This window comes from Muscardinus avellanarius (assembly GCF_963383645.1).
Source record: "Muscardinus avellanarius genome assembly, chromosome: X".
NCBI lineage: Eukaryota > Metazoa > Chordata > Mammalia > Rodentia > Gliridae > Muscardinus > Muscardinus avellanarius.
In genome coordinates, this window is record NC_137792.1 from 94,908,843 (window position 1) to 94,930,824 (window position 21,982).

Sequence of the window (21,982 nt, forward strand, 5' to 3'; positions counted from 1 at the left end):
GCTTTATTTAACTGAATATTAACTGCAAGTAGCTCAGAAAATTACCACGAGATTCAACTGGGGATAGCAGGGTAAAGACCTCCATAAGTATTTTTACATTATGAATGGCTAATGAAAAGCCTGTGGGTTTTTTAGGTATAGGGTCTGCTTTTGATGAAACTGAGTAACATGTGAGGCCACTGCCTCGTTACTAAAGTCCTCACCTAAGATTTCTTTGATGAGTTAGAAGGAAATTCATCTTATTTAGTAAATGGTCTCCTTTTTCTTTAAAAAATCTTAGTTGCTGCATACTGCCTATAATTGAGTCATACAAAAGCAAGTGGAGACCATCCCAATCCAAAACTAATAACTGTATGCCAACAGTCAAGACAATCCTAAATATGTGTCATAATAATTTCAGAGTCAGATTTAATTGCAAGTCACAACTTGTACTGAAGTCAGTAGGACTTGCCTACTCATAAATAAATGAAGAATCCTATCTGAATGATATTTCTGTGGACAAAGAAATGGCGGGAGCTGGGAATTTTATTCTTTTATTTTTTCTAAAATTCAACCTGAAAATCTGCTAAAATGATTCAGAAAATAGGTACTTGAAACAAATGTCATCAAGGGGGCTAATCAAATGGTCATCCATCCAATCTAAAGTAACCAAAATAGACACCTGGATGCCATACCAAAGCAGAGGGCAGCCTGTTTTACAGCAGAGGAATGCATTTGGGGTTCTAGTAGTGACATCTCCCTAGTTTTGACTTAGATAATAGTCTCCTAAGAAAGCACGTGCCATACCTGAGCGTGTGCCAACCTCAGCACCCAGGCAAGTATAAAGCCTATGGAATAACTGTAACTAGCAAATATCTGTGCCCTGCATGCTCTGGGCTCTGGCCAGAAGGTATTGGCTTCTGGCATCATTTCTATGTTTCTATAGTTCCCTTTCTGATGTTTATTCATTATAAAGTAATAGTATACAACATCAAAGAAAATGCAAAAATAAAAACTTCAAATAATCCCACCACCCTAACACAACTGATTTCAGTGATCTGTGTTCCCAGTCTTTGTCCATATGCACACTTATTTTTACATAGTTGTAATCCCCATTTAATGTTATTTAAAAGTGATTTTATAGAATCTCGCTGAGAACTGGCAGCCTCATTAGAAATAAACAACCCATTCAGCAAAGGAATATAATTATTTACATGATTTTGAGCTGAGAAATATTCTTTTTAGACAAACATCTCAAACTATCAAAACAGTTATAGAGACTACAGGAAGCAATTTAATATTTCTTTTTCTTTTAGCAATGGAATGTGCTTCACAGGGGAAGGATAGATGTGAGGATCATATGTTAAACTCAGACATTGGGGTGCGATTCACAAGCCTGAAAGAAATCTGAATAACACAATTAAAGAATAAATACTTGAGTTAAATCTTTTCACATGACTTGGCCATCCAGTAGCCAAAATGGAATATGGACGCACAAATATTTACAATGACACATAGACAAGATCAGCAAGAACGAAGTCATTACCCAACATGGTGACTGATTTGCGGGGATTATGTCATCCCAAAATCCTCATGGGATTATGACAACGAACTTGATCCTTGATACAACATTAATGTTCTTTTCTTTCTTAAATAAATAATCTCTACTGTGCTTCTCACCCTTCCCTGACTTTCCCATTGCCCTATTCCTATCTCAGGACATTTTGGAATCAACATTCGACTATGTGCCCTCACTAGCTCAGGGCACACTAGCAACGTTAAAGATCTGGATAGACTCACCTGTGTCAAGATGAGCTAAAAAAAATCCAGGGAAAGGGAATAAACTAGCAATCATCTGGAGTCCAAGTTGTTCAAATGTACCAAATATCAATCCTTTAGCATCATTTTGGCACGAGAAATAGCTTCTCTCTAATACTTTGTAGAATTATGTATAATTCTCCAACACAGGGAAGGGATTTTAGAAGCTTTTCTCATTTGAAAACTTACACTGATATAAATCTGAAGAGTAATGCCTTCTGGGATATATTATCATCAAGTCTTGGTACAAAGTGGTGATAAAAAAAAAAAGTACTCAACTCCTCATTGTTAATATGCTGAACCAAAAGCATAAAGAGCAGACATTTCTCTGCCTTCAGTGATCTGAAGGATCACTGCTCCAGGATCTCCAAAATAACCACAAAAGGGCCTTTACAAAATATAAGGGAAGTTAGTTGATGACTAGGTTACCTTCTGGCCAGGTTTTGGGCTCTTTCTACTGGCAGGGCATAGTCATCAGTATAATGGATTCTATTTGCATCCCAGGTATTTCATTGAATTACCTGGTACAATGAGTGAAAAAAATTAATTTTAAATGAAATCAAAATTAAGGCCTCTCTCTCATTAGAACTGTGTGGCATTAAAAAATTAGGTCCAAATATCTCTCTGCAAAGTATAAGATAACATGCTTAAAATTAATATTTGAATTTTAGTTTCTTTTCACATTGTTTATCCCACTGTGGACCTTTATTGGAAGGGTGAATACTCTCACAAATTTTATAGTAAAAAAATATGAAAATAGGAGATCCAACAGGGTTGTAATCTTCTAAACATAAGCATGTGTACTAGAGAATCAGTAGAATCTCCAAAAAAAGTGCTTTTGTTTTAAGGAATGGATGGATGGATGGATGATGGATGGTTAGATGGATAGATGTACCTCACAGAGAAGGAGAGAGAGGCCTATGTCATTGATCTCTTACTCCCTCTTGCATTAAAAAATTAGGTCCAAATATCTCTCTGCAAAGTATAAGATAACATGCTTAAAATTAATATTTGAATTTTAGTTTCTTTTCACATTGTTTATCCCACTGTGGACCTTTATTGGAAGGGTGAATACTCTCACAAATTTTATAGTAAAAAAATATGAAAATAGGAGATCCAACAGGGTTGTAATCTTCTAAACATAAGCATGTGTACTAGAGAATCAGTAGAATCTCCAAAAAAAGTGCTTTTGTTTTAAGGAATGGATGGATGGATGGATGATGGATGGTTAGATGGATAGACGTACCTCACAGAGAAGGAGAGAGAGGCCTATGTCATTGATCTCTTACTCCCTCTTGCTGAATGTAGATAGGTTCTTTTCAGATTCCTTAAATACTACAAATTAAGAAGCCTCCAACAGCACAGATTGTTCACTTTCCAAAGGCTTAGCGAAATAACTTTCCAGAATTTATAAAATTGATAATGCACTCAAAAAAGCATATCCTTTTCTATGCAGACATCTTGCAGATATTTTCTACTTTCTGAAGATTCAGGAAGTGTTAACTGTTGAGTTTTTAAGAAGTAGATATATGGTGAAATAATTGTCAAATTTTAGTATTTTCTCCAAGTCACCAAAGGAATTCAGTTGGACTAATATTTCTTGGAGTTTATGATTGCAAACCAAAATTATTTTCACTGGGAAATTCTGAGACCTTTTTGAACATTTATTTAATATTCACAAGCCTGGGAAACTATGTATGAACATACCAATCCTGAAGCAAAAATTGGTGACACATAAGGAAGCCAGGAACAAGTACTTATAATCAAATATTGATTGGGATGTAGCTTTCACTGACTTCCTATTTCTTAGAGAATTGAATGCTAACAATATCTCTCTTCTTCAGATATTTATAAAAGTCTGAAGTGTTATGAATTATCAAAATAAATCATTTTATCATAAATAAAGTTTGGCTAATGGATCTATTTCCTCTTGATATGCCATTTTAGAGTGCATATGTTCTAAAAGCACAAGAGAGGATAAAATTATGTACCTTTACCTTTGTTTACTTAATATCTAACAAGAATTTCAGTATTTTACACATTATCTTCTTTTCCTTTTGGCTCTCAGAGAAAGTCCCATCTTTTCTTAAATACTGTTGTGTTTTTTTTTTTAATCAGAATTTGCTATGTTCAGAACCTGGACTCACTCAACAGGTCACGGTTTCAATATGCCATTTTTCCAGTATCATGAAGATTAACAAATTGGTTTATATGACAAATCAACTGTCTCTTAAACATTGTGAAAATGACAGGATTTCACCATTTGAGTTTTATTTAGATATACCGTTTTTCAAAGCCCTTCCTGAACACACATACTCCTCTCCACTTTTGGAAAATGTCATAAAAGAAACTTTTTCCAATACAAATGCAGAAAAATAGGTACACAAACCAAGCCACCACTACAGAAGAAGAATAAAAAACTGCAACTCTATTTAGGGCATGGACTTCCACATGTTCACACAGTATTTGCTCTATTTTTTGTTTGTTGGTTTTTTTTGTTTGTTTTGTCTTGTTTTTTTTTTTTATTTTTGCTTGCTTTTTTACTTTCTTTTTTTAAAAAAAAAACATTTTGACATTTTTTCTGGACAGCTAATGATGATGTAAGTGAAAAACATCACATTGGGTAAGGGGTGTTGAAGGAGGTTTGAATGCAAGAGGGACTACTCTAACTTAAAAACAAACACGACACTATGGAGAGGGAGTGTGCATCTTTGAGAAATCTTTTTCTTCAAAGTTGAATGCACAAAATGAGGGGATTCACTACTGGCTCTTTCGCTTCACGGTGGAAGTGACCACTTGCTGGCCACTTCAACATTGCTGCCCTGTTTGGGCTGCGATTCAGGCTTACAAATAAATTACATAATCTGAAGGAGTAGGAAAAAGGCTTATAAGAAGTTTCTATTCATTTGAAAGTTAAGGAACCCCCACCCTGTTTGACTGTCTTTTCTTCCATCTTTCCTGCAGGAGAGTTTTAGTTCAGTCTTACTCATGAGGGAGATGGTAGGGGGGTAAGGCTTGCAGACCTAACGGCTGCTGTTCTTAATCGCTTCCTTCGCAGCGATAATCAGAGGAGTCAGGCTGGAGAGAGGCTTGGCTAATTTTAAAAATGGATGCTGCAAGAGGAAGAGAGAAAGAGAAAAAAATTACTGGAATTCTATCCTCCAATGAGTATATTACTTTGCATTTTCAGGCAGCCCTGTTTAATGTATTTTGAGCACCAAATATACATCATTTAATTAAAATGCACATGCCAGCTTGTGTCCTCCAGATTTTTTTTGTCTTTCAATGTCATGAAATCCTCTGGCAATTGACTGGTTCAGTTAGAAATTTTGAATGGGGGTGTTGAAAAAACTGAGTGAGTGTAATTGTTTGACTTTCTAATTTTCTTGAACTGAGGAATTTATCTGGAGTATCCCTCATGTTTGAAAATGTGTCTTCATATAACCATCATAAAATTTTACTCTGAAACTCAAGGATTCCTAATTCCAACAGTTTTGTCTCTACCATTTCTCTTTTGGCCCTTCTGCAGTACCTATTGCAAGTGAATATCCTTTCCTTTGAAATGTTTTCTTGTTTTGTGGTTTGTGACATTTTCTGTCTTGTGTTTCTTCACCATCCCCAGCCCCTGTCCATATATGCTCACTGACTACTTCTTTTTCATCTTCTTCCCTACATTTCCTTCCTCTTCCTACCTCTCACACACCAGAACTTGGCACCCATCTTCTTTTTCTAATTGAATTTCACACAGATCTCATTTCCATTCATGTTTCCAAACTATCATCAGCATTATGAGCATGACTCCCAAATCTAGAGTGTGTGGCTTGATCTCTTTCCTGAGCTCTGGTCAGAGTTTTCCAGGCACCTTCTAGATATTTCCTAGCAATATCTTCTACCTCTTTAAATTCAACATTTTAGCCAGGCATGGTAGTGCACGCTTGTAATCCTAGCATTCGGGAGGCTGAGACAGGAGGATCGCAGTTCAGGGACAGCCTGAGCTACTTAGTGAGGCTCTTTGCCACTCAGTGAGACCCTGTTTCAAAATAAAGAATAAAAAATAGGGCAAGGGGTGTAGCTCAGAGTTTGAATGCCCCTGGGTCCCATCCCCAGACATGCAAAAAGAAATTCAACATTTTAAAAAGTATGTCAAAATCTCCTAAATGGGCTACTCTTGTGTGATTTAGGCTACAGGGGTATTGGTGGCAGACAGTTTCTGTATAATCCTCACCTCTGTTTATTATAATGGTTAAAATTGATAAGTGACAATCTCTTTTAAGCTACATAGGAGCTAAGAAATGTTAACTAGCCGGGTGTGGTGGTGCATGCTTGTAATCCCCGCGCTTGGGAGGCAGAGACAGGAGGATCACGCAGGTTCGAAGCCAGCTGCGTGTGCTGTCTTCCAAATAAAAATGTAAAAGTAGGTATGAGAGTGTAGCCTGGAGGTAGAAGGGCTTCCAGGAACCCCAGTACCACCAAAAAAAAAAAAAGAAAGAAAAAAAAAGAAATGTTAACTATTATATTATCCTCTAGTCCTTATGCTTTTACTGAATGCCACTATTGGTTTGATACCCTGAATCACTTTTGTCTTCCTCTTCCTTTAGTACATCTTCTCAATGCCTTTCATATTTACCTCATGTTTTTTTAAGATCAGATATAATAAATCTAATACCATAACTTCAGTAACTGTCCCTTGGTAACTCTGCCTTCATTGATTTCATGTTGCCAACTGTTGCTATACACTACCACATTATTATTATCATTGTCATTATTTTATTTCTGTGGTATGTATTGGGAAGTGAACTCAGAAGCATTCTACCTCTGAGTTATACCCACAGTCCTAATTTTGTTTTTATTTTGAAACAGGGTATCACTAAGTTAATGAGGGCCTCACTAATTTGCTGAGGCTGTCCTCAAAATTGCAATCTTCCTGTATTAACTTCTAAGCACTGAGTTTACAGGCATGTGCACCTAGCATCACATTAATATTAATAATCAAAAATTTTATCATGTTCACCCATCAGACATCTTCAATGTTTCCACAGTTCAAACTCTTTAGCCTATTTGAGGCCCGCTTCTTATATCGTATTTATCCTGCAGTTTCCTTGCTTGAATTCAGTACTTCAGAAACACTTTCTATGTTTTGTTCTCTTAAGTTTTGCCTCTTAAGTCTTGCCTATATATCTTTGGTCATGCTGTAATATTTCTGTTAGAATCTCTTCTCCTATTTTTCATCTAAATCTGGCCTCTCTATCAAGGCCCAGAAGAACTTTCCTCCTCACAGATCTTTTCTAAAAAACCTAGCTTACATCACATCATTCACGATTTGAGTGGCCACCTGGTTTACATGAGTCTCTAAATAGTCTTGCATTCTCTTTTCATGTCCTTGAGGAGGTTATGAACTTGAGAATAGATATCATACCTTTGACAGGTTTACATAACCTCCTGCATGTATGTCTTGCAAACTGAAGTTGCTCAGTATCAACTGATGGCTGAGAATTGGCTTAGGTAATAACAGCATACAAATATGCAAGACTTCTGTCTGTACTTCATTCCTCCAGTGGCATGAATATTGTGTGCCTCTAATTTCTAAGATGAGTTATGATGGGCAAAAGTCAGAGAATGGAGTTATATAGGCTTAAGGAGATTTGTAGGTTACTGCTCACATGAATCAAATAAAAAGATGCAACAAACAGTATGCAATTTACAGTCAAAATATAATTTTGCATCAGTCATCTGACTGGTTCATATAAAAGTAGTGTTAGGAATGAATCAACTAGATAATTGATATAATGAGCATTGTAGCTTTATAGCTACCTTAAGGGAACCTGTATGTTGTCGTTTATCCTTGAACGAAGGCTTAACAAGGATGTATATTTATGTAGGGTGGTGGAAAGGATGAAAGGTATAGAAGGGAAGTATTCAAAAGTTCAGTCTTTACATTTGTAATTTGAAGTTATATTAAAGAGAAGATTAACAAAGGGTCATTCTAGCCAGGCATGATGGCATGCACCTGTAATGCCAGTACTTGGGAGGTGGAAACAGGAGGATTGTAGGTTCTAGTCCAGCCCAGGCAACTTAGTGAGGTCCTCTGCAACTTAAAGAGACCCTGTTTCAAAATTTAAAAACCAGGGCTGCAGTGTAGCTTGGAGGTAGAATGCCCCTCAACTTTACCCCCAAGACAAAAACTATTTTTTTAATTAAAAAGATGTCGTTCCAGATTTGAAACTTTAGGGACTTGTGATAACCTGTGAAGTGCTCACAGATAGCTGCAAAGAAAAGGTGTAACCTCTTCAGTACTCCTAGATAAGTTGATCTCAGGAGTGACTGGTTCAGATATTTTCTGTCTGGGTGTGGCTCTCTGTCCCTGGAGGGAGTTTTAAAGCAACAGGAAAAATTGTTCTGTGCAGAGTAGGCCGGAACACACTGAATTTGTGGTTAACATTCTGCATAAGCAAACGATGAAGTTTTTGTTTAACTGACTTATGTGTTCAAAATGACAGAGAGAAAAAGCAATCATTCTTTTTAGATATATAGGTCTTAATACCTGTCCCCAAGGATCAGCACCCAACAGTGAAGCAATGTGTCTTACCTTGGGCATGTCCTGCTTTTTCAAAAATATGCAACTTTTATCTAAATTGATTTGTCTGTGATGTGTGGTGGAAAGTCAGACAATCTAGGGCTCAAATCCCAGCTCTGCCACTCAAAACCTATGATATCCTCAATTTCTCTATCTGTAAAATAGGATAATAATACCTATACTATAATCATAAAAATTAAATTTGATAATATCTGTAAAGAATTTGGCAAATAAGAGATACTGTTTGTTGTCATCCATATTATTCCCTGAAGGCCATGAAAAGAAAAAAATCGCTAGAGGCACTCACCACTGAATGGTACTCACCCAGGCAAGCACGTGGCAGCCAATTGGCATCACAAGCAAAGGGACTTTGATCAGTTAAGCATTAAAATAGCAAATGGCATGGAAATAATTGCATAGTTAGGTGGAGAAGTATCACCAGCCAAGAGTGTCTGTACATAACATCCAGGGGCACAAGTGAAGTTTAGGAAAAAATCGCAACACCAGAGGGTCATGTTGCTTTTCCTCAAAAAATAAGATTCCAGGATGAATAAGAGTTTTATAGATCAAACTGTCACCTTCCTCCCAAAAAGGCAACACATCCATCAATGTTTAAGGGTGCTAAAGCAGGTGTTAAGATCAATCCCAAGAACTACATGGATAATGAATTGGAAAAGATCACAAGAAGGTTCACCATGGAGCTAGCAAAGAAGGGTTTTATTGGTCCTTGCATTGATTTTCCTGCCTCGGACATGAGCACAGGTGAGCAGGAGATGTCCTGGATCGCTGATACCTATGCAAGCACAATCGGGCATTATGATATTAATGTGCATGCTTATGTAACTGGTAAACCCATCAGTCAAGGAGGCATCCATGGATGAATCTCTGCTACAGGTCGTGGTGTTTTCCATGGGATTGAAAACTTCTGTGGTCTAAAATCAAATGGTAATAGCTTAACTCTAACTGCACATCTCTTAAAAGAGCTCTGGTACTGTCACACATTAAGATGGAAAAGCTCAATATAATCAACTCTCTTTGTAATTGTCCTGTTTTATTTTCACCTGCAAAAGCTCCTTGGCAGATCCTCGTCTATCCACATCCATCTCAAGACAGCGATTTAAAAAGTCACGGAATACAGCTGACAGTCTCTCAGGATTCTGGAGTTCTGGGGTCCCATTAGTGGCTATCAGATATAATGCCTATAGAAAAAAATTAGAAAAAGCCATTCAGCCCATACATATTAGGATTGTAGGTTGGCACAGAAGGCACAAATCAATTTAGTTTACAGCCTGCCTTTTAAAAAATTCCGTTTCAGACAATGACACTGTCATACATCCCAAAGTTTCTATAACACTAATTGATTTGGGCAGTAACTAAGGTTACAGCGAGGTGTCTAACCCCAAAAAACAAACTTGGAAATAAGTTATAAGATTTCTCCTGAGAGGTAAGCTAAGCCAGAAAAAACATCATATATGACATATGTGCAAATAAGTACTTAGGAAATGAAACCAAAGGGTTAAATGTAAATCTGACCCTAAAGAATTGGAGGACACATATCATCTAACTGTGCTGATCTGAGTATAACAGTGGGAAGGCACAATGGGAAGGTGACTGTAAAGTACCAATTGCTTATCTCTTATTTGAAGAGTATTTGTGAGTAGATGTGGGATGAAGAAAACAAATAATAAAATTAGAGAAATACAAAGAACCAGAAGATGTCAGTGTCTGGGTGAAAAGAAGCCTGTGAGGCCCAAAGACCCAAATAATTTTTGTCTTGTGTCAGAGGTAGCCTTTCTGATTTTAATTAGATTTCCTTATGAAATTTTTACCTATAATAAGAGGAAATATGAGAAAAGTTGACATTAGTAGTCTTGGTACTTAACAATGATATATCTTATGTTGCTCATGATTGTTATACTTTTCTGGAATCTTTGCTGTATAAAGGCACACTTACAGTATACTGACAGAATGAAGGTCCCTAAACTTTGAGTTAGAAAGTTTGACCCAGAAACACGAGGAAATAATTTATGAAGGTATACTTATCATTTTTTGGTTCTGGGGGATTGAACTCAGGGGCATTCTACCTCTGGACTATGCCTCCAGCCTTATTTTATTTTGAAACAGGGTCTCACTAAGTTGTTGAGGCTAGCCTCCAACCTATAATTTTACCTTCTCAGCCTCCTAAGTACTAGGATTACAGTGGTATGTTACTGTGCCCAGCTAAACCCATCCTTTGAAAGTTATTTAATAGCCTAAAATGCTGGCCATTCTTGAGGCTTCCCCTCAGCAAATAAATCTATAGCATTTAGTACATCCCAGATATGGTCTTAGACACTGGAGATTCCAGGATGAATGAGAGTGTCAACTTGTTATTAAAGTTTACACAATTTAGTCATGGAAAAGACATTTAGAGAGTAACACTACAGTGAGATACGAGCTAATACAGGAATGTAGAAAGTGCTAAATAAATACAACAGTGAAAGAATTTACACCAGCATTCACAGGAAGCTTCAGAAAGGAGGTTGGCATTTGAACCGGGTCTTAATAAGTAAAAGTTTGCAGTTATGGCCACAAAGGTTATGCCTGCCCATGTGACCACCCCCTAACTTTTAGGAAGACATGTTCCCAACTAAACTTGATTCACTTTGTAGCAAATTATCATTTTTTCTTTCCCCACCATGGCTCCTATTTAGTATTGCTGTTATTATTGTTATTATTTAGTACTAGGGATTGAACCCAGTTCATTTTACCTCTGAGCTTTGCCCCCAGCCCTTTTATTTTTTATTTTGAAACAGGGTCTCATTTAATTGTTGAGGTTCTCACTAAGTTGCTGAGGCTGGCATTGTGCATGTGATCCTCCTGTCTCAGCCTCCCAAGTATATGGATTATAGGTATGCAACACTGTACCTGGTCTCAGAAATAATTTTTGTTATTTCATTTAAAAAAAAACTCAGTTGCTGCACAATATATTTGCTGCCTTCTGAAACTCTTATTTCACCTGGCTACAACTCCCTCCCAAATCACCTGCTTTTTTTTTAAGGTATACTTTTATTGTTACATGCATTGAAATTATACATGATGAGTTTCACAGTGATAAAAACATAGGTGCACAGAGAACTTTGTATGTTTCCCTCATGATACTTTTTTCCTGCTCTGTAGCTAAGCCCAGTCCTAAGCAAACATAACACTATTCCTTTTCCTATGTCTTTTCCACATTTTCCAAGTTTATATATAGCATGCTATCCTGTTTTACTTTCTCACGTTTTTCCCACCATTCTTAAATGAATACACTTGAGCCCCTATCATCGTCTTCCTTATAAGTATATACACATTTCTGCTATCCTAATTTTTCTCATCTCTCTTCAATTCATGTCTAATTAATAGAAAAGTATGCCCCTCTTTCCATTCCATTTATCAATAAAAATGACCTTAATCATAGATGTTAAGCCTGGTTATTGCTAGTGATATAAGGTATCAAGGGAGAAGAAAGCTCTGTTAATTTGAAGGAAAGTCAGAAGTAATTAAGAGCCAGTGCTATGAACTTCTATACCACTTCAAAGAACACACATGTCCTTTTCAGAACTTCTGTAGAATATCTGGCTGTGATTTTTATTGGGGGCTCGAGCTGATGATAGGGGGTACTGGTTTGAAGCTTAACAGCTGGCTCCTTCTCTAGTTGGTTAGTATTGATCTGATACTCCCTCATACCCAATCTAAGTAATCAAATGCAAGGTTGTCTTTTATTCAATACAATATCATAAATATTTTTGATATTTAAAAAATTGTTCAAAGCCAGGCGCAGTGGCACATTCCAATTCCAACAACTTGGGAGGCTGAGGTAGGAGGATCTCCAGCCAGGGTAATTTAGCAAAACATTGTCTTAATATTAAAAACAATACAAGCCGGGTGTGGTGACACACACTTGTAATCTCAGCATTCTGGAGGCTGAGACTGGAGGACTGCAGTTCAAGTAGCCTCAGCTACTTAGTGAGGCCCTTCGCAACTCAGTGAGATCCTGTTTCAAAATAAAGAATAAAAAGTAGAGAGGAGGATGTAGGTCAGAGGTCAAATGTCCCTGGGTCCCATCCCCATTCCCACAAAAAATGGGGGGGAGGGCGTGCACTGAGAATGTAGCCCAGTGGTTCGGTAACCCTGAGCTCAGTACCAATACACAAAGTGTTCAGAAATATTGCTTTAAGTATTGTATAACAGTTCATCATGTATATGCAATGCTTTAGAGGCATTCTATCTTTGAGCTATACCCCCCAGCCTTATTTTTTATTCTTTATTAGAAACAAGTTCTCACTGAGTTGCAAAGGGTCTCACTAAATAGCTGAGACTGGCCTTGAAATGCAGTCCTTCTGTTTCAGCCTTCCAAATGCTAGGATTGCAAATGTGCACCATGTATATGCACCATAACTACTACTATTCAACTTATTAAAAAAATACCTGTACTAAGAAAAAGGTTGAAACACACCAACATATTAAGTCATTCTCACTCAGTGGTAGGATTATTGGTGATTTCATTTTTAAAATATGTTTTTCAATTTTGCAATTTTTCTATATTGAACACAACTACTTTTATTATTTGTAAAACCCTCTAAGCTGGACGTGGTGGTACACATTTATCAGAGATAGAATGCCGCTAGGTTCCATCCCCAGCATTGCTTAAAAATAAACTAAAATAGCTGTCGAGCCCAATTTACACAACAATTCTCATATATTTTGTTTGTCTTCCTAGGTTGAAACATGCTTTTCATCAACACACAGGCTATTTCTTTTTCAACTATTGTTTTCATTTTAATTGCAAAAGTATTATTTACAGCTAATTTCAATCACAAAATCCTACACTTTCAGTTATAGTATAGGCTAAACTGGCCTTTGTGGACTGGCCTGGGAACTTATTCACTATGTATAATGCTTCTTTGATGGGAAAATGCACTTTGAGTTCCAAATAATTAACTTAAAAATGAACTTATGAAACATATCTTGTATAAAAAAAAATTGCTACTTACTGGCTTACTAATGAGAGACAAATACAGTTGTGGCCAATACAACAGTGACATCAAAAAAGGTTTGCCAGAAAAGGCAAGTCTTTGATGAAGAAAGATAAATAAAATAAATCTAGGAATGAGTGGTCACATGTTGGTTTTATCTGAGTTAGTGAAATTTTAAAGAAAAGGAATTGGCTATTAAAATTAGAATAGAGATTTCTCATATAGTTGACTGCTTCTAATGTATGAAAGCACAAAACCATCCTTGAGATTTTTTGTTTTGTTTTGTTTTTGGCACTGAGGGTTGAACTCAGGGACATTTTACCACCAAGTAACACTCCAGCACTTTTTAAATATTTATTTTGAAACAAGGTGTCTCTAAGTTGCCGAGGTTGGCCTAGAAACTTTCATTCTCCTTTCTCAGCCTCCCAAGCACTGGGATTTCAGGTTTTTGTAACTAACCATTGCCAGCTTTGAGTTCTCTTTCTTCCCACCCAGAAACCTCTTCTGACCCTTATTATAATCAATTGCTAGGTTCTATTGATGCAACCTTTTAGAGATGTCTTTCATACCCATCTACTTTTCTCTAACTCTATTGTCTTTGCTTAAGATAAGCTTGTCTCAGACAGTTATAATAGCCTCCTAATTGGTTTTCTTTACTAAATCCTTTTCATTCTTCTGTACATTCCCGGTAAAAATCATTTTTTAAAATATAATTTCATTGGTGCACTGTACTGATAAATCAAGATGTAGTTCAGAGTGACAGGGATATAAATCCACATAGCACTTAGTGCCTTCCCTCCATATACCCTCTACTCCTTTCCCTTTTCCATACATGGTATTGAGATGAACATTGATAATATTGTATATGTACATAGTAGCATCAATTGAAGTGCTTCCTTCATCCATTTCCCCTCCCCAAACTCCCTCCCCTAGACTCCCTTCATTACTCCATTGGTGTTTCTTCTCCTTTATCTGGAGTCTCTCTTATATCCCAATTTCTCCCTAGTTTTCACATACGAGAGAAAACACATGACCTTTCACTTTCTGTGACTGACTAATTTCAGTATAATGTTTTCTAGTTCTATTCATTTCCTGCAAATGATATATTTTTTATCACAGATCTCATTATGCCAATCATATTTCTGCTTAAAAATTTTAATGGCCTCCAATGGTACAGAGATATGGTTTTCAAAATGTGCTGCCCAAACTCTCCCTGTAGAGCACCTAAGAGGTAAAAGAGAAGAACAAGAGAAATAGGAGTCTAAGAGATTCTAGGACCCTGCCCTAACACATCTCTATTTCACAGATATATGGGGATTTTTTGCCTAGTTATTTATGCCTCCAAGCAAAGTTTCATTGGAATCAGGAATCAGTATAGTTGTGTGAAAACAACTGTTTGACAGAACATAGTAAAGATTCTTTAACATGATACATAAGTCTCTATAACTTGGCCTCTGCCCATGTTTCCAGGTTTCATCTGTTCTTTTTTTACCCTAGAGTCCTTATTCTAGCCCTATGTACACTGGCCAAAGCTCACATATTATTTGCATCAATTTTTATTATTCACTGCATAGAAAATGTTTTTATAACTGCCTGAAATGATATCTTCATCTTCCCCAAGTACTTGGTAAACTGCTATTTGTCTTGCAAACTGTAGTTCAAATGATATCTCATCTTAAAAAGTCTTCTCTATCTCTTCCACGTAGATGTAAGTAACTAGCCACCTTAGTTTTCTGAGATCTTAGTTTTCTGTGTTTCAGCATTGAAGGTCATTTGTCCCTCAATCCTTAGCAAATCAGGACAGTTGGTCATCTAGCAGAAGACGTTAGCTCCTTTGAACTCCCATAGACTTTGACATATATGTATGTTTAATCTGTATTTTAAATACTTGATACTTCTTTAAAGGTCCATCTAACATCCGGAAGTGCAAGTCCATGGAAGGTAGGACCTATGTCACCATCTTCTCTAAATTTTGTAGTAGCTTGGTCAGAAATGTTGCTCAATGAATATTTTTAGTACAGAATGAAAAGTGAGATAAATGTATAAATGCAACCGATCTGGGCTGATTTATAAGGTATTAAAGCTCAAAACCTAAAGTAGCCTATTAAAATGGAAGAAGATAGAGTTCAAGTAAAGTTTTGACAGTATATAAAGCTAGCTCATATGGGGAGGGAGTAGTAGGTGTATGCAAAGGAAAGTACAAGAGGCTGTGTACATATATGTTTGTGTCATACTGTACCTCACTATGTCGTATAATTGCAATATACTAATAAAAGTTTCTAAAATAGAAGGTAAATAAAGAATGAAAAAATCCCTGCTTTTTCTGAGTTGATCAGGCCTAGCATGTGATCACTTTTGACTAAGCAACCACTCACTGTGGGAGAAAAAGTAGAGTTCCATGATAATATACAAATGGAAATAACCTTGCAAAGGGAGAGGAAAGAACTGGAGCAAGGACTTGCAGACACACTCAGAGAGCAAGTGCTCTCTGGGGCTAGAAACACTGCTCGGAAACTCAACTTGTTTGGGTGACCTTGAACACAGAAGTTGTTTTTGATTAATCTGTTAGATTTTAGCAAGGTCTTTTTCTTCCTGAATGAGAAAACATAGGCCTCATGACTTACTGACCTAATTTACAGTGTGAGAAGTACAACAATTGCTCCCAAATGGTGGCTTTCTTCATTACAATACATCTCTTATCTATAATTTCTGAATATTCTAAAATTCTGCATTATAACCCTAAATATCTTGTAATATGCATGCGCGTGTGCACATACACACACACACACACACACACATACACACACACACACACACACACACACACACAAGTTTTCAATGCCCTTGATATGCAACCGAGTTTACCTAAGTGCTAAGAGAAAACTAGTTTATCCAGTTGAAAAAATAATTCAATTTACCTTATTGGCAATTTCCTCAGTTAAGAAAGATCAAAGCAGTCATCATAGAAGTTACCACATTTCTCCAAAGAAGTCCCAAAACAATCCATATGTAGCCAATAAATTTTCATTAAGGCAGTTTTGCAACAGAACTAACCATTTAATTAAAAACCTTTAGTTTGTGACTTCAGTTCATTATAACAGTTTATAAAGTTAAGGTTAAGACAATAGAAAACAAACCCAGGGACTTACATAGAAATGTGTTAGCAAGTACACTCGAGGCCTCAGCATCAATAATAAGAACTCACTTTAAAAGAGGGTAGGGTGCGGTACAAAAATCTTTTTCTAAGCTGAATATTTGGGACTCCAAACACATTTTCCCATAGAAATTATGTTATACATGGTGAGAGGCTCCCAGCTTATTCTGCAAACATTTTTTGAACATACAATGTAAGAACTTTAAGAGCATGAAGATTATTCATGTATATCTCAATATATTAATAAATATATGCAAAGAAAGTATAAATAGATAAAATTGATAGAATTGTTATTATCGCTTCATATAATCCACACAACCCTCTGCGGTAGACTATTATGTTATCCAATGGGTAGGTGAAAAAATAGTTAAATATAACAAGTTAAATATTATAAATGCAAAGTTAAATATAATAAATTGCCTGTAGTCAGGTGTTGGGGCACATGCCTATAATCCCAGTTCTTGGGAAACAGAGACAGGAGGAACACAGTTTTGAGGCCAGCTTTAGAAACCTAGCGAGATGCTCAGAAACTTGGTGAGACCCTCCCTATTTAAAAATAATAAAAAAAAAACAGCTGGGGTGTAGCTAGAATGCCCTTGGGATCAATCCTCAGCACTCCTTCCTCAAAACAAAAAGAATAATAAGTTGCCTATATCACAAAAACAGTAATACATCAATACTTAAATCTAGATGGTATGAAACTTGAGTTCATCATCTTGGCCACTGCACAATACCACCCTTATCTGTTTCCAATTGTGGGACAGGAGTTCTCCTACCAGAGGCAAAATGGGACGCATGAAGAAAAGAGGTACGCTGGGCACGGACAGGTAGCTTACTTGATCTACTTCTATCTCTACAGATGAAATGAGCCCTTCTGTAGTCAGTCGTGCTTCACCTGCTTTGGAATGGGGAACAAAGGGCAGGTACCCGGTTGGAGGGGAGGGATCATACTATATTTTGCAATGTGCACATTCAGGGTTTATGTGCAGCTTGTAGTCTGGCCATTGCCTGCAACCTATTGCTATCCTGGTTCCTCTCTCATTGAAAAATTTTCAACTAACTTGGAGTGCTTTATGAGCAAGATTTGGCAACGAGTGACTTGATACCTTCTGACTTAGTTTACTCTTGACCTGGGATTTCAGAGGTTAAAGGCCAAAGTGTTTTGCTGCTTCTGATGTGCTTATGGATTTCATGAAAAGCTCTAACATTTCTTCTTTTTTTCCTAAGAAAGTAAATGGAATTGACCCTGCAAAAAGGAAACACTGCATTATAACAAACATCATATTCCACACTTTAACTCATTCAACTTAATAGTTCAAGGTGATAGCAATGTTATCTAATTTAGCTTTCTACTTGTCTCACATAAAAGTTCTCACCTAGCATCAAATTTTGTGAGGGACTCTTTGTTGTTCTTTGGTTTTTGATCCTTAAAAACTCATTTAAAATGAACTTATTATAGATGTATCTCATTATAAGCTTATAATAAAAGGTAATTAGGTAGCGCTGACTGATTAGGTGCTAGCCTGGCTTTAGAGTACTGTTTTAAGCACAAATGACCAACTGATGCCATAAAATAAATAACAGATGACTCTGACAATGTAGGTAGTCACTCTCATCTCTTATTAGTGGAGCAGGCTACTTGTGCTCATGAAGCAACTCAAGACAGCCCAAGAAGGACTTCAGATTTGGAACTGTAGAGTATTTTGGAAGAGGAGTTGGTAAGCATAGAGATAGAGAAGGAAGGAGAAGCTGTGAGTAGCAGAGAGAGAAGAATATAAATCAAGAATAGGAAAGCAGATGGCAGTGGTAGAAAAAGTGGTAAGTAGGATGAAGAAGAAAAGAAATATAGATTTTTAAAAAGGCTATACAATCTGAGCGGCCAAGAGGACCTAGGTCATAGATTCATTCTGCTACTGCTCCATTTCTCTGGTCCTGAAATAAAAAAGGAGATGGAAACACCAATTATACTAATTTGATCAGTACACATTGCATACATGTGCTAAAATATCACATTGAACTCCATTAGTATGTGCAGTTACACTAGGTGTGGTGGCACACACTTGTAATCCCAGTACTTGTGAGACTGAGACAGAAGGAACACAGATTTGCAGCCAGCCTCAGCTACTTAGTGAATCCCTCCACAGCTTAGTGAGACCCTGTTTCAAAATAAAGAATAAGCCCGGCATGGTGGTGCACGCTTGTAATCCCAGCATTCAGGAGGCTGAGACCGGAGGATCGCGGTTCGCGGACAGCCTCAGCAACTTTGTGAAACCCTGTTTCAAAATAAAGAATAAAAAATAGGGCAGGAGGTGTAACTCAGAGGTCGAATGCTCCTAGGCTCTATCCCCAAACCCTCAAAAAATGCAAAAAGAATAAAAGCCAGGCATGGTAGCACATGCTTGTAATCCCAGCATTTGGGAGGCTGAGACTGGAGGATTGCATTTCGCAGACAGCCTCAGGTGCTTTGTGAGGCCCTCTGCAACTTAGTGAGACCTGTTTCAAAATAAAGAATAAAAATAGGGCTGGGGGTGTGGCTTGGAGGTACAATGCCCCTGGATTCCATCTCCAGTACTGCAGGAGAAAAAAAAAATAGAGAGAGAGCTGGGTGTGTAGCTTGGAGGTAGAATGCCCCTGTGTTCAATCCCCAGTACTGCAATATATATATTACATGTTAATCATTGAAAAGGTAAAAGAAAAGTTAAAAATGAGAAAAATAATCATAGAAAGAAATGTTGTCTACATTTAATATATCTTCCAAGCCTCCCAATTTGTCTTCAACACACAGTTTCTAATTATAAGGTACCATTTAACATTATATGTTTGTTCATGTCTCTCTTCGGAACATTTTAGCAGTTAAGAACTAATTCTCTGATTTCTTGGGGCTTTTTCAGGTGGTCATTTTAGAATCAAAACAACCTGATTCTGATATGATCTGTGAAATGTACACTATTGCTCACATAAACTGATTTCAACTTCTATTTTACATGTAGTTCGTTAAATGAACATCTCTGCACACAAAAACATGCAATTCTTTCTGTTATACTCGAGTGAGAACTACATGCAGCATGTTTCACATCAAAAGAAAAGGCTTTCGCTTAGTAGGACAGAAGGATCTTTCCACTGTATTGGATATAGATTTAGTTTGGAGATGACAAGATAGATATCTCTGAGCTGCTTTCTGAAGATCATTTCTCTCAAAGTACCCCTAAGACAACACTCATCCAAACTTTAGCCCTTTTGGCAGAGCCAGGGAAGGCTGTGGCCAGCCAAAGTATATGAACCAAAGTACAAGACTTACAAGTTTCCTCCTTAATTTAAGTAAATCCCCTGTGATAGCTCAATACAGAAAACGAACTGAAGAGGAACTTCTTTTGTGGAATCAAGAATCTTGCCAGGTGACTTCCCTCTGGGCCCTATCAATGGCTCAAAGGAACTCAATGCAACCATAAGGCATTGCAGAGTCCACTGTGGACCATCATCTGTTCAAATTCTACTCAACTGAAGCAATAAGAAAATGAACCCATACAATTTTTTTTTTAAAAAGAAAATAATAGAAACTCAAAAAAAATAAGAAAATGGAAACTCAGCAAAAAGTAAAATATACAAGGTAATGGAGTTCCTGACGGGATAAAATTCATTCTTCAACTAACATAGTATATAAAGTTGGTAGAGATGCCAGAAAGTTCCGTGTCCAGTCTTTTCACATTCATTGGCCACCCGTAAATGAAAAATGCTGATGAATTTTGCCATCTAAGCACAGGGATAATTATTTATTTCCTCCTCTTCCCTTCCCCCAGCAGGGGAAAAAAGCTGACAGAAAAAGGTTAGCTTGATTCATGGAATACTATTAAAATTCTGGCTTTCCCAACTACAGATATCCAAAATAAATTTAACTTTCTCTGCTGACAGTTTTATCTAAGACATTGCAGAGTATCTTTTATCAGAATGCAAAGGTTTTCTAAAATGATGTTGCAACCAGGTTAGAAAAAACATAAATCAAAATGATGGCTAAGGTCAGAAATAAGCTTAATTATCAAGAAAATCTTACTTGTCTTGGCTAAGTTGTTTCTCATTGGCAAAACCAGATTTCAAAAGCCATAGGACAAAACATTTGAGTGGGGCATTTCAGTGGACAAATGCACATCATCACAATCCAAGATTTATTTCTTTTAAATGAACTCTGATTTTAAGGGAATTAGTTACTTGGTTATAAATATCATGCCCATTAAGGCAATAAGCACTGGGTTATACCCAAACCATCCTGCAAGGAGTCAGAAATGATAAGACAATCACAACATAGGGGAAAATCAGACTTAGCCAGTGCTTGGTCTCTGATCACCACATTTTTAAACTGTCTTTCCCTCCTCTTCGCCTGGTCAGAGTTTCTTGGATTTTAGTTTGCTGTGGAATCAATTCCTCCTTTGGCTGTCTTCTAGGTCATAACTCACCAGTTTAAGCTGTCTGCTTCTGAATTACAATCTAAATGAGACTTGCAGCTTTCCTATGGCTAAGTCCCATTTTCCTATGCTGAATTCTTGACAACCAATGATTCTTAAAAGTTGTCTATCTTTTGACAGGCAATATGTTTTTCTGATTAAAAAGAAACCCTGTTACTGTTCTATAATTATTTTAGTTGTAGTTAACCCAACTTGTCCCTCCTTTTAGGCATAGGTTTGCCCTCAAAGTAGGAGGAGTGTCAACAACCCATCAATAAACCTTGCTGTTCCACAGTGGCTTAACGGAAAAAGGAGGGAATGCTCCCAGCTCTTCCTGAAATACATTCAAAACAATATTGACAGAGTGCTAGCAAAGTATGCTTGCTTCTCTGGTGCTCAGGAAGTTTATGTCTGACTTTAATTCCAAATGAGCACGCGCCATCAAACCCAGACATTCCAATCCATAGCACAGGTTCCAGTGGTTGGAGGAAACTAGATGCAGTTTAGCCCTTAGTTGCTGTTTTTCAGTGGCTACAGATTCTCTTATTCTGCTTAACTCTTTTTCCTAGATATTCTAGGTAACTAGTATTTCCTTACTTCAATAATAAAAAATAAGAAAACTAACCGTGCAGTGTATTAAGTGGGAAGGAAGTAGAAGGTAGGACATCTCTTAGGGTAGACAACAGGTCTGAATTTAGATTTTGGCCCACTGTTCTTCCTGGACATACATGTAATATACCTTCTTTATGGTGGTGGTACTTGGGATTGAACCCAGGGGCATTCTATCTCCAAGCTATACCCCTAGCCCTATTTTATTTTATTTATTTATTTATTTTTTATTTTGAAGCAGGGCCTCACTAAGTTGCAGAGAATTTCACTAAGTTTTTGAGGCTGGCTGTGAACCTGCAATTCTCCTGTCTCAGCCTCCCAAATACTGGGATTATAGGTATGCACTGCCATGCCTGCCTCAGGTAACATACTCTTAATCACAAACACAGACTGATGGCTATTTCTGCTTAATATG

General features: G+C 37.0%; 1 protein-coding gene across 4 annotated transcripts in view; it reads right to left on the reverse strand.

The window, feature by feature from the left end:
- Window positions 1–4,820: 4,820 nt before the first annotated feature.
- The window catches only part of PAK3 (p21 (RAC1) activated kinase 3), a gene marked incomplete at both ends in the record, with an annotated part of 94,078 nt that continues 76,916 nt past the window's right edge, over window positions 4,821–21,982 (reverse strand). For all 4 annotated transcript variants that reach the window (XM_080718697.1, XM_080718696.1, XM_080718695.1 and 1 more), the window contains 2 exons: window positions 4,821–4,910; window positions 9,433–9,570. In XM_080718697.1, coding sequence (XP_080574823.1) covers window positions 4,821–4,910; window positions 9,433–9,570 — 228 coding nt within the window. The remainder of the gene's footprint in view (window positions 4,911–9,432; window positions 9,571–21,982) is intronic.